Genomic DNA, 14127 nt, shown 5'->3' with positions numbered 1-14127 from the left:
TAAAGCAGTGAAATCATGTGGGTTTAGGTCAAAATGAGTAACCAGCATTTGGGAACCATTCGGAACATTCACTTCACTTTGGAAAGAGAACCAAACCACACTGAGTTTAGTACAATCATAAAATTTTTGCTAGTTTTATTTCATGGGACACTGCTTTGGTGTGGAAAAGAGACCATATGCCACCACCCTGTTTCCAGCTCTGGTACCCTGCCCTAAGTCAGGCTGCTTAGTTCCACCCTGAAGCAGAAACTTTACTCTCTAAGATATCTGTCAGATCATCATCTTCTGGTACACCAGTAAATATATAAATTACATCTTTCTACCTTCAGATTTAATCCAAATTCTAGAATAGATTTGTCTTTTGGGATGAAAGAAGCTAGGTTTTGTTGGTTTTAATAAGATTTTGTAATAATCCTCTGCCCATCAGCAAGGATACAACAATGTAGATCACCTGAGACTGGAAAACTGCCCACTGTATGCCCACTTTAGCAAACTTCGGAGGCAAGCTGTTTTCCTCTGAGAATGGCAATTTGTCAAAACAAACTTTTCAAAACAAGGTATTACATTTGTCCTTCAACAAATTTTCTCAGTTTCAGAGTGGTATCTCTGATTACTCCACAATGAGAAATAAATAAGATTCCACAGATTTTGCTGCTACTCTGGGATGTAGGCACCTCTGGTGAGCTGCCTGTTTCAGTGTATTTTATCATTGCACAAACCTAAATCCTCGGGAAAGTAATGTTTCAGTTACAAAAATTATAGTGCTCAGGATCTTCATTAAATATGTACAAGAGGTAAATTAAAATTTCTGTGATAGCGCAGGGACTGCAACTTCTCAGTTCCTGTGACAAGTGACATTGGGCTACTAGGATAGGCTTAATACTTTTGTTCTGCACAAAAAAAATAGTCAAAGCCCAGAATATTCTTCGTCTAAAAATATTCTGTTTAAATACAAAATATATTCATTGGATGGTAATAATAATTTTAACCCCACAATAGAAACTGAAACATTCTACTTTCTTTTTGTGATATTTTTAATTGAAGAACTATATAGATAGAAACTTTTTGAACAAAGATGTTAATGAAAAATGTTGATGCCACCGAACTGATTAAATTAATATTCTGGAGTATAGCAGGTATCTTTTTTTTTAGTGAGTTGAAACAGAGCAAGTTAAAATGGTTAAGTTTGTCAATGTACATATTCCAATACTAGAAAAATATGAAGATCTTAATTAAGATAATATTGATTGTAGCTCTAACAATTTTGTAAGATTATTGATAGGTATCACATGGCGGAATTGTAAGTGACAATGTCAAACCCTGTATAGCAGTACCTATGGTTTTTAAGGACTATTTTGTAATATTTTATTAATGTAACACCCTAGTTTCACTTTAGAGAAGAAAATCAGGACACCTGAGTTGTCTCTTTCTTTCAGGCTGGTATCTTTATAACTAATTCATTGAAATCTTTGGAACTACATTGGAAATCACTTAAGATACATTTGGAACACTTTTAACAGAATACTGAGAAAAGCTAACAGTGACACAATTTTTGCTGGTTTTCTTGGATGAAATTCAGGAGTAAATCTGTTTTGGGTGGATTCAGACTGGTTAAATCTGACCTGATTAATGACACATAAGCAAATCAAACTCCATATCAAATTTGGAAATATACTGGTACAAAAAGGTTTTTTAAGAGGAAATTAGAGAACAGAATTCTAGGTTCCTGAAAAAAAAAAAAAAATCAGATTAATGGGAAAGCGTCACACACATATGAAAAAGTGGAAAGGCTAAAACTCAGTTCAGATGCAACAGCATAAAAAAGATCATGAACTTTAAATGATCCCTACACAATTCTTCAATAATTATTTTCCTGTATATCCACTGTGGATTTAAAAGCAAAAGAAAAAAAAAATAGAAAAAAGAAAAGAAACACAGCTGCCAAGCTCTATTTTGGCCCTGCAGCAAGTGCAGGTTTTTTCTTTAGTCAGGAAAAGGTCTGCTTGCATGAGAAAATGGTCCTGCCTGATGGGAGCTAGTTTTAGTGGAAAAGCAAGATAACGGAAGAAAAAAATGCTTGTAGAGGCCTCTGTGCATCTGAGGCATCCGGAACTACAAATGCTTTCAGACCCTGATCTTTTATCACTAAAACCTTGTGTGATCATTCAGTCTCCAAGCAGCCTGCTCTTGCTAGTTTGAGTTTGAAAAATGAAACAAATGGTTACATGTTTGTACTTGACAAAACTTGTAGAGAAGCTTGGCAGGTTTGCACAGATCTCAGCAATTCCTAATTAGAAAAATTGAAGAAACTTATTTCCCATGACATAGCAAGCCACAACCATTGAAGTCACTACAATTTAATTTCCCTTTGTCTGCGAGATCTCCTGAACTTTCAAAGAGAACCACTCTGACTCACTGCTGCCTCTTTTTTCTCTTGACAATGTTTGGGATCAGCGTCTCTAAGCTGCACCCAACAAAAATCACTGAAACATATATTGTAATTACTACATAGAGATAATACACTTAATAATTTGTACTAGTAGCAATACAATACACACAGAGCTATCTTATTTTTAACACTGCTGTCCTGCTACTTCTTAATGCAAAGAAGGTTTTATTAATTTCTGGCAGCTCTTATAAATCTTTCTGCTGCTCTGTTCTGTCATCAGCTATCTTCAGCCAGAAAATGTTATGTACCAGCAAAAGTTGCTATCCACCATACTAAACAGAGGCACAGAACCATTAGAGCTCACCATTTTTTACAAACTAAGCTGAAATAAAATTACAGACTTAATTTGAAGATGTCTCAGCTTCTAATCTCTGAGATGCTCATCTCTGAGACCTCCAAACTCTGGCCTTTGTCTAATCCAGCAGTACTTCCAACCACTACAAATACCAGCACATCTTAAGAATGTCAGCAAAGAAGCCCTACTAAATGTTTTCCTCTGTTTTTTTTCTTTTTTTTCGCCTTGATGAATAGCAAAATGTACTTTAATGCACCCATTTTCATTAACAACCGGCAGGATTTACAAAAGCAGCACAGTGATCATCAATAAAGTGCATGCAGATGTATTTCTGTGTCCATGAAGGAAGCAGCTGTTTGTTGAATTTAGGATAATTAAATCTTCCTTGACATACAGACTGTGAACAACACTATATATATATTGGCATGCCCAATGTGTACCAACAGTTCTTGTTAGGTTTTGTAGCTTCAAGGCTTATCAGACCATTTGTCTGCGTTTCCCTGAACAATGTTTGAGCCACAGATGTTGGAAAGAAAACAGACGGCAAATACACTGGAGAGTACAACAAATCCGCAGCTTCCAGTGTAGACTTTGCCTATGTCCACTAAAACTGTATTCAAACAGTGAACAAAGTAAATTGCAAGCGGAGTTTGTACAAAAATAGCTCTAAATAGCTCCGTATAAGAGATGTTAATGATAGATACATCATCCCCTCCTTGGCTTACACAGTTCTACAAGGGGATTGAAGTCCTTAACAGTTTTCTCACTAAGAAGTAAAACTTCTTTGGAAGCTGGGTGACCTTCATGACTGAGCAACAGGAACTGCTCTGCTAATATGGATGTATATAGGGGGACATAGATTGAAGGTTACAGGCAAGTTCAAAGCCCATCACAATTTATACCTGAGAAGACTGAACTGTGCAGCAGCTAATGTTTTAGTGAATAGGCTCTTTCTGTATTTATTCTTATCCCACATATTTTGGGGATAGGAATTTACAGGGTCTAACTTACATGTTGGTTTGTCAAAATCTGATTTCAATTATCATTCTTATTCCAGCTAAGCTTGACCTGAGCCATGGATGATGTTTAATCTTACCAGAACCAGACTTCACATCTGCTTATTGTTTTGATTCCTGAAGTTAATCTTGTTTGTTAACTTGTTCCATACTTAATAGCTATGCTCCTTGAAAGCCTTCTCAACCACATTATTCAAACATATTTAAGGTTTGAAGTTGGGGCTTTAAGTAGGTTTTATTCATTTTTACTGTTATAAAGAATTAAGGATTATAACATTTCTGGAACAGGTATCAGGTCTATTTTATGAGCAGAGGAAACAACACAGCATTTTACTCATTACTCAGAGATAGAATATAGATCTGATAAAGATCTGTAATTTTTTACTAGCAAGCACTAAAGACTATTCCTGAAAAAAAAAAACCAAACCAGTATTTAGAACAAAATCAGTCCTAATTGCAGCATTCAACTTAACTGTCAGAAGATGACTTGAGGTCAAGGGAATTTTCTAACTATAACAAAATTTTTCAGAAAATCATCTGGGGATAAATTCAGGGATGAAAGAAAGCTGGACTTTGTGGAGTTTTATTTACATATGTAATTATAAATATTTTAATGTGTGATTATATTTCCTGTGTAACTTGGAAATTTACTTGTGCTTTTGAACTGTAAATTTTTGAATTATTGCACACTTTGTAAGCAAACATAACTGTCTCTAGAGCAAAGATGTTCTAACCACAGAGCCCAGTTTTGACTTTTATGTTTAGTGCCTCCTGATCCATTTTAACTTTATCTGGCAGATGCAGAGCAAATACTCAGTTCCTGCAAGCCAGTTTATCCCATTCTTTTCAGGGAATACATTTTTCATCCCTTGCCTGCACTTTGTAAAATATTTTTTGTCCATCATGATTCTTCTGAAGTTATTGCAAATGATAAAATAGAGCAAGACGATGAGTCCTATTCATGCTGCATCTCTGGTAAGAAACTAGAGGTTAAGAGTTTTCCATGGTAACTAGAATGGCTTAAAGGTCTTCTGACAATAACATGATGGATTCCAACTTTAGTCATTCAGGAATAAATCTGTTACTTTAAGCAAAGTTACTCCAAAGTTACCCATTCTTCAACTTCTTACACTAGTCAAGAAGGCCAGTGTGCTACTGAGGGGCCATAACAACCCTGACTCCAGAAAGAAAAATAATCTTCTGGCTTGGATGTAAGGTAAAAATGCACATTTCCAAGAAATATCTGGTAGACACTTTCCAGTGTCTGCAGCTTTGGTGAGGATGGGTCCAGAGAAAAGAGAGGTTTGTTGAGGGTGAAAACTTATAGCTGTAGGTAAATAGATCTATTTTGGGGAAATTTGTGTAGTTTATACAAATGTTCACTGTTGCTTTAATTACCTTCAAATGCTTGAAGTTAGTTACATGAATAAATTCATGTGAAGCATCTTACATTTTCTCGTACAGATTATTATTTGCTGGATTGGGGTGTTGTGAGAATGTAGGGTAATTATATAGGGTAATTATTAATTGCAAAAACATTTATGGTCCTTCCTTCCATCTGATAGCTGGGTGGGCTTATGCAGGGTAGTAATTGATTTTTTTAAAATGTACAAAATTTCTACACTTTAAGACAAGAACTGCAACCTAAAGAAAAAACATTCAGCTACACTACAGTGTCAAGTACAACCATGGATCGATTGACCTGTCAGTCATGACATTATCCAAAACCTCTCTGGATAGAGTTAACTTTGCATGAGTTAGTGCAAAAGGGAAAACAAGTGGGACTGAAAAAATGACTATTTTTGGAGTCAGGGAAATGTGAACACAACATATCTGCTACAGAATGGCATTCTATTCCTTTTGGCACAGTAAACCTAATTAAATAGTTACATTTTAAAATCTTTATGAGAATCTTAATTATTAATGTCATCAACAGGCTGAAAAAAATGTAGGTCAGGTGTGGGGAGAGTTTGGCTTTGCAAAGACATTACTTAAAAGCAATATTTTTTGCGTGACTGAGCACATGTGCACACAGACGAGATAGTCATACTTTACAATGAGGTTACACTTATAAATTCTTTATAAAGGGTTGGTAAACACTGTAGGCTATTACAGAATCCACAAAGTCCATAGTTTTGTTATAACTGTGTATAACACCCTCAAGTAATGTGCAACCAAGTATAATTTATGAAAGTCATATCCATAGTATTGTTTATGATGTATATTAATCATTTATTAATTCTTTATGAACTATTTATAAATGCAATCTTAATGGAAAGCATGGCTGACTAGTTACTGCATTGCACTAGCTGCATGGGAGTTAAAGGTTGCAGGCCTCTGCCCCCTCCTTTTAACAAGCTAAGCAGTCTTTAGACAAGGCAACATTCACTAGCTGTTTCTTACAGATTCCTAGGAAGCTAGAAATCTGAGAGAGGCATGCCAAAGAGGTTTTGCTTGTAAGCAAAAGTACAGAATCCTTTTTTTGTACCTTCTCCAGTATTTCAGTAGAGCTACCACAAGCCTGCTTTGCAAGGTCCATGATACAAAACTCCTTGCAGGTGACCCACATATATTAAAGTCTATGGAGTCTTGGTTCCTGAGGAGTTTTGTCTAGTTTGGTACATTGGACACTAAAATATGAGCTGTATTTCTAGGAACTGATGAGAGGAGGGTTGGTGTATAAATATGCACCTCCATCAGTCCTTAGGTTTCCATAGAAAAATGAGCAATGTAACAGAAATGACTGCTATAGTCTAGGCTACCGTAAAGTCTAGGAACAAATCCTGTCTTGCAGGATTATTCTTCTGCTCCAAAGCAATTCTGCCTGCCCAGGTACAGCTACTACTCCACTAATTTTCATGTCACAGTGCAGTTTTATCCCTGCTCTTTGCTTCTTTCTGCATGCTGTGAAATCTCTTGCTGAGACATTTGATACCGGAGTGCCATCCCAGTGCATTAATTCTTCACTTGTTCTTTTGCAGGAAACAGATCTCATCCTGACCTTTAATATCTCAATGCATCGTTCTTGGTGGATGGAGAATGGGCCAGGCTGCACCGTGACCTCAGTAACCCCAGCACCAGACTGGGCACCAGAGGATCATCGTTATATCACTGTCTCGGGGTGTTTTCTTGAATATCAGTACATAGAAGTGGCTCACAGTTCTCTTCAGATCTTCCTTGCAGTAAGTGTTTACAAGCAGCTTCACTTCCACTGCTCTTCCTAGATTTCTTCTTGCTGAACATCATTACCAGAACAGCAGTGTATTGTGGCATTCATTCACAAACCCTGGCTCTAAGTGTTGGTTTTGTCATGAAACTCTGTTGTCTTGCAGCTAGTTGAAGGCAACTGTACATGAAAAGCTCCAGCATACATGTTTATTGCTGCGAGAACTGCTGATGTGACAGGTTTTCCTGGCCTCCATTCTGACCATTGACCATGCTACAAATAATTTGTAGCAGGTTACATTCAAATTACACTATAGGATTCAAGCTGCAACATAATAAGAAGTTACAGCTATTGTTGTGAAAGCCAAATCGAACATCAAAGAAAAGCCAAAATGAAGGAGAAGTTTTCAGCAGTAAAAATAGATTCAGTGATCAGTTCACAGGACTCAAAACTGATCAAGCTATCTTTAGCTATATTAATCAATATGCACTGGTAGAGAATTGGAAAGGTTCTTCCCAAAAGAAGAAAATGTTGTACTTGTATGAAAATCAAACCCAGAAATCTTTAATATTTTTAGGAGGATAAGAATCCAGTGTTACACTGAAAAAAAAAAAATATATATATAAGGAAAAAAAACAGCTTGTTTGGGGGAAATTGATAGATTTTTCAACCATATTTACCTGTATTAATCATTTTGCCTTGTGTGCTCTCTTAGTCTAGGTGAAAAGATGACATAAACACTGAATTAATTACATTGAATGACAATCTGCATTTTTATGTTTGCTCTAGTGATATGTAGATGTATATGCCCAGGTGGAGATGCACATGATTGCAAATAAAACTCTTACTATACTTAAAATTTGGACTAGTGCCTCTGTAGATGACTCCCTCTATATAAATTTTTTGTTCAAGATATTCCAATATTTTGTCCAAAAATGGACCTTACTGGCAAAGAGAGAGGCAATTTGTTAGCTAGATCCAGAAGTTAATGTAAGGTGGTTGGACAGTGGCCCTCAGCTACCCAAAACGTGAGCAGCTTTTCCATCTGTCTGTTCCCCAGCCTAGGTGTAAATGGCCAAGTACCAGGTGAGTTCAGGACAATATATCTCTGTGTCAATACATCTCCGTGGGGGCTCTGCATGTAAAAGGTTAGTGACTGATTCACCTGAAAGCCCAGCTACCTCCCTTCACTGGAACACTCCCAGGTCTTCTCTGTGCTCTTCATCTTGCCATGTTGTAGTAGAACAAAAGGACCCTGACCAAGCAGGTAGTAAGGCAGGCACTAGATAGGTCTGGAAGATAAAAGCAGCCCTTGCTCCAGATAGTTCACACCTGCAATTTTGACAAACTACAGCTGGTGCAAAAGAGACAAAGAGAAAAATGCAACAAAATCAGTGTGAATAAGTAAATAAAATAGCTTTACAATTTTATTTACAAGCAATTATCACTCAAGCTTAACTCATAGAATCATAGAATCGTTTATCTTGGAAAAGACCCTTGAGATCATCAAGTCCAACCGTAAACCTATCACTGCCAAGTCCACTACTAAACCATGGCCCTAAGCAACACATCTTCACTTCTTTTAAATATCTCCAGGGATGGTGACTCCACCACTTCCCCAGGCATCCTGTTCCAATGCTTGGCATCCCTTTTGGGGAAGAAATTCTTCCTAATGTCCAATCTAAACCTCCCCTGGCGCAACTTGAGGCTGTTTCCTCTTGTCTTATTACTTGAGAAGAGAGACTGACCCTCACCTCATTACAACCTCCTTTCAAGTAGTTGTAGAGCGCGATAAGGTCTCCCCTCAGCCTCCTCTTCTCCAGGCTGAACAACCCCAGTTCCCTCGGCCGCTCCTCGTAAGACCTGCTCACCAGGCCCTTCACCAGCTTCGTTGCCCTTCTCTGGACATGCTCCAGCACCTCAATGTCTTTCTTGTAGTGAAGGCTCCAAAACTTCACACAGGATTCGAAGTGTAGCCTCACCAGTGCCAAGTACAGGGGCACGATCACTTCCCTACTCCTGCTACCCACGCTATTTCTGATACAACCCAGGATGCTGTTGGCCTTCTTAGCTGCCTGGGCACACTGCTGGCTCATGTTCAGCCAGCTGTCAATCAGCACCCCCAGGTCCTTTTCCACCAGGCAGCTCTCCAGCCACTCATCCCCAAGCCTGAAGTGCTGCATGGGGTGGTTGTTATCCAAGTGCAGGACCCAGCACTTGGCCTTGTTAAACTTCATAATGTTGATCTTGGCCCATCGATCCAGCCTGTCCAGATCCCTCTGTAGAGCCTTCCTACCCTCAAGCCCTCCAAAGGAGATATCCAGGCTTATTTTTCTGCCTTATTTTTTTGTACATAATGAATGATGAACAGTAAACTCAAGGAATATATGGTTCAAGCTCAATTCTTTTCCTGATGCAACAAGGTTTTTTGCATGTCTGTGTCTAAATAGAGCTGTATTTCTAGATAAGGTCATTCTTTGCAAGCCAGAGGCATATTTCAGAATAACAAACCATTGCTAATCCACTAGCTGAAGCCAGCTACAGCTGGTTTTATATTTCCATTCATTTTACTGCAAAGGTGATTATCATAGGTAAAGAGCTAAACGGTATAAGTATGGGTTAATTTTCCAGACTTAGTGCTTGCAACTTTAATGTTTACATCATTTTCACACTTCCAGTTGTGGGCATGGGGTTCTTCTTCTAATAGAAATGCTAGCATAAATTTCACTATCATATTAAATGTGGTGAGAAACAGTGGAATTACCTCGTACTGCTCACTGACATATAACACAACCTTAGAAGAGCAGATAATGCTTGGTTTTCAGCAAACTAGCTCTCAACAAACCCAAGCCTTAGATCAGATTTATCTCCAGTTAGTAGAAAGAAATTAATCTTTCCTTTCAATTTTCTTTTATGGGCACTTAAGTGGATCTTGCAGTCTAACTGTAAAACTATAAATTGCAACCTACAAATTGGTTACTTGCTTTCTGTTTCTACTTCTGTATGTTCGTGACAATGATCAAGCTAATGTGATCTTGACTTTTTCACAGACTGGTGGCACTGCAGCATGTTTTTAAGGATGTTTTCTACTGCCTACTGATAAAAAGTTACAAAGACATTCAGCTTCATTGCAGATTGCTTATATCAGCCTTTGAAAACATTATACTGAGTGTATTTTGTACAGCTTACCAGTAAGCTACAAAAGGTTAGGTTTCACATAGATGTGATGTTTGCTGTGGATTACTTAGTAGAAAGAATATGACAGATAAGACAAAAGCTATAAAGACCCATGGTTTATATTTAAAAAAAAAAAAAAGAAACATTCTTAAGGTGGGCTGTGGAATATTTCAAGGATTGCAGACAGATACTCTGCTGAGGAGGTGCAGAAAGCTCATAGTCTCCAAGACACCTTCTCTCTCGAGAGGAACATGTCCTAGAAGCAAACAGCACCAGATTGTGAACCATACAAATGCTGCTGCTAATTTTATGCAAGTCAACACAGATTTTACTTTTTTTTAGAGTGAAATTTTTGAGAATTTTCATTTCCCCTACTGCTTAAACTTAGTATTTAAAGCAACTGGAAGGTTAAAAGATCCCAATGGTCAGGAGAGCCACCAGTGTGCAGAGTTGTGGTGTTCATTGTGTAATATCAGCCTTAGAGAGTAAAGAGACGATGCACAAATATTTTGCCAGCTTCTCCTGAGGAGTGTATTTTGCTCAGGATAAACAAACAACTGGACAAAATTGCTAGTTAACTCACACTAAAGACGTAACATAAAGTTCAGTTTGGTCGTCTCTATATTTTGACCAGCTAAATGCTCATAGTTTAGAAAATCTTCAAAATGGGGAAAAAATATTTGCGAACTAATGTGTGCAGAAAAATGCTCTCATAAAACAAGGATTATCCCAGTTTGGGTATTTAGCATTTATGTATGCAAAGCAGGGCTGGAATCACCCACAGTGATAATAAGTGCTGCAGAGTGGCCACAACTGCTGCTTTTTCACATGACACAGAGCACTTAGTGCATTGGGTGATGCTGGTGGAAGACTACAGCCTCTGTAGAGCCTATCAGTAGATCAACCCTTCTATCACAGACATAGAAAATGACCATCTAATGTACACTTACGTCTTTCTTGTAGCCATTCCCCTGTCAGTGTATTACTTCTTGATCAGCTGCTGTCTGATTTTTCTTTTCACATTTGTGAAAACCTATTTTGAGAAACTTCCACTGAGTTTTCACTCAATTATTGAGGTAGTTGCCTCTCTGAAGTGACACACCACCAAAATCTCAGTGCCACACACCATGCTTGGGAGTTTTCACTCTCTACTCCATACCAATACCTCCGATTTTGTTCACTATCACTTTATCTCTACGTCTTACCATCTTCTTCCAGCAAGTTAAAAAAAGAGAGGGGTTCAAAGTGAAGAAGACAGAATGTGAAGGAGGGGAATCTATTTCATTCTATAATGCAGCTTTGCAGCCTGCAGTGCTGCAAAATAAACAAACATATTTTTAGGGCACCACCTGCAGCATGCAGCTGTGTGGAATTGAACAGAACTGCTAAGGGTGTGATTTGTTCTGCTTTGTGTGAAACCCTGGGGTCTGGGAAAACATGTGGGGAAGGTATTTCTATGGAACAATTCCCTCCTTTCTTTTCCTCCCCAGTTCTTGCTGATTATCATGGCTGAATCTGTAAAGGCGAGATCTGAGCTTCGTTGTGCTTTGACAGCAACAGTAATTTATTTAATATTGTGCTGATACATAGAGAAAAGATGCATAGTTTTGGCCACTGCTAATTCATTTGTTTTGTTGCACAAAGCTAACCCTCAATGCAGCCTGTGCTCACATACTGGGCCAAATTCTCCACTCGACTCTTCTCTCCCAGGGAAGTCCCATTTACAGAGCTATGACATCTTGAGCACATGGACCATCCAATGTGCTCTGCAAGGACCAAGACTCTGCCTGTTCTTGGTGCCTACATAGTACAAAAATGAACTGGTCTGGCGATGGCCTGACTTGGATACCCATATGTTTGATACATTAAAGTATCCTTATGTGCTTAATGGTTATTGATTCTTGTGCTTACATCAGAGAAGCTGTTTCATTTTCAGGACTCCTGGGTTATCAAGGATACATATACTTAAATTACCGATCTCTGGAGACAATTGTTTCAGGTAAAGAATGAGGTCAGTGGTACTAATGGAGATTTGATTTGCTACTGGTTTGTGAAATTCAAGTTGCATTCTGTATAATATTTGCAGAGTGGAGGCTGAATGAAAGATCTTACCCACCCCGAAACGACAGGAGGTATAGCTGCCACTTCACCGTGGGGAGGGCAGTGCCAGGGAGGGACACAGAGCAGCATATACACCCCTGCTAACCTTGGCATGTAATGTCATGTAAAGTGCTTATGGTGGTCATTGGTTCTGTGTATAAATAGTATATGCATCCCAGCTTTTCAGTCACGCAGCTGAAAATAGGTCACAAGTTCACAGTTTCACAGACACCCACACCATCAATGTCTAATTCTAGCTATGGATCCTAAGTACAATTTTCTTCATTAGCACTTTTTATTGAACTTTTGCCTTATAACAGAAGGTGGAAATCTTTTCAGTTCAGGCCCTGAGCGGTGGTTCAGGTCAGTGGGTTCTGCTTCCAGGTTTGGCACAATGTCCTTGGGAAAGTTATTTCATTTCTTTATTCCTCTTCCCAAGTGCTGCAGAGACCAAAGCAGGCCTAAATTTTTCATGTTCAGTTTATAAGACACTGTACCATTCACATAGATAGAGATCTCTTGGATCTTTCAAAAAGCCTCTAAATGTAGATGGCACACGGTACAGTAAGGCCTTTGTGTGGTACAAGGAAATTATAATAATGGTAGTTGCATTTCATAAAGAAATGGAGCTCTGATTCCCTACATCTTTCTTCTGCCTGTGTTTTACTCTTTGATTATGTGTGACCTGCCCCCACTCCCACAAGGCTGTTCTTGCAAAAGTCGACAAATTAAAATCCATTTGTAGATTAAAACTTTGAAAATATGCAAATAAAAGATCAGCCTTGGAGATAAGTGTGACAGAATTACATATCTATTTGCCAACGCAGGAATAAAAGTATTTATTATGCTTGCCTTTTACTCCTCACTTACACACTCACAAGTCTATTGATTTCAGTGGAACTAAGTGCCCAAGTTATGGGAATAAGACTAATGTGAAGGCAGTACCTTAGCCAATTTGGGTTTTAGTTATATAGCCCTCGAAAAGATGAACTGTGTAATATTATTCCAGTAAAACGAGTGGGGGAAAAGCACTTATTATGTACTGTATCTACTTTACTGATGGTAACTTACATACCAAATAAATAAAACCTTAAGTAAAGTGTTACACAAAAGTATTGACCATTTTAACAGTGAACTTGTCTGCTGACTTTTATGTCATTAGTCTTAATTCCTATTTGTTCCTTCCTGTATTTATACTTGAGTATATGCTTCATGTAATCATTAAAATTATTATTTCATGCTTTAAAATTTGTAATATGTAACTATCCATCCATACCAGTTACAGTAAATGCATGCTACTTGGGATTCTGCGAAGTCTGCGTTGTGCATAATACCTTTCAAGCTCTGATGTTGTCAGATTGATTTAAAACATCATGAAGCATAACTGTGTTATTGAGATGCAGTAATACAGCTATGCCGTTAGGATGCCAGCTTCAAAATCTCTGCTCTGTTGCAGACTTACAGTACGACCTTTGGCATGGTGCTTAATTTGTGCCAATTATTGTCTGTACTATACAAACAATGGTTCTTAAATATTTCAAAAAGATGTTGCCAGGATAATTCCATCAAACATTTCAAGGTAACCAAATATTACAGAAAGGTGCTCTGTATATGTGTTTAAGGACTTAGAACAGTAGAATAACATTAATGTTCCCTGCATCTCTAAAGGATTATTAATAATTAGAATAGGGTACTCTTAAAATCCTTAATGTTAGCATAGCACAGGTGACATTAAATAGTCTCATGCCGTTGTGGAGATATGGAAGTAGTGAGTAATCACGTACTCTCATAGTAATTTCTTTACTGAATTGTCTATTTGTGCTTTAGACCCACATGCTCAAATATATTTCTAACAGTACATTACTTAAAACCCCCAACAGTGCTGAGTACAGTATGATTTCAAAGCAAATTAGCCTTTCCTGTC

At 37.9% G+C, this 14127-nt stretch overlaps 1 protein-coding gene across 1 annotated transcript in view; it reads left to right on the top strand.

Annotated features, from left to right (window-relative positions):
- The window catches only part of NKAIN2 (sodium/potassium transporting ATPase interacting 2), a 315720-nt gene that overhangs the window by 227352 nt on the left and 74241 nt on the right, over nt 1–14127 (top strand). The window contains exon 4 of the mRNA XM_086460449.1: nt 6742–6942. Coding sequence (XP_086316575.1) covers nt 6742–6942 — 201 coding nt within the window. The remainder of the gene's footprint in view (nt 1–6741; nt 6943–14127) is intronic.

The sequence above is a fragment of the Leptosomus discolor genome, chromosome 2 (assembly GCF_034619465.1).
Source record: "Leptosomus discolor isolate bLepDis1 chromosome 2, bLepDis1.hap2, whole genome shotgun sequence".
NCBI lineage: Eukaryota > Metazoa > Chordata > Aves > Leptosomiformes > Leptosomidae > Leptosomus > Leptosomus discolor.
Note: the sequence above shows the minus strand (reverse complement) of the source record. Positions and strands in the feature narration are given on the sequence as shown.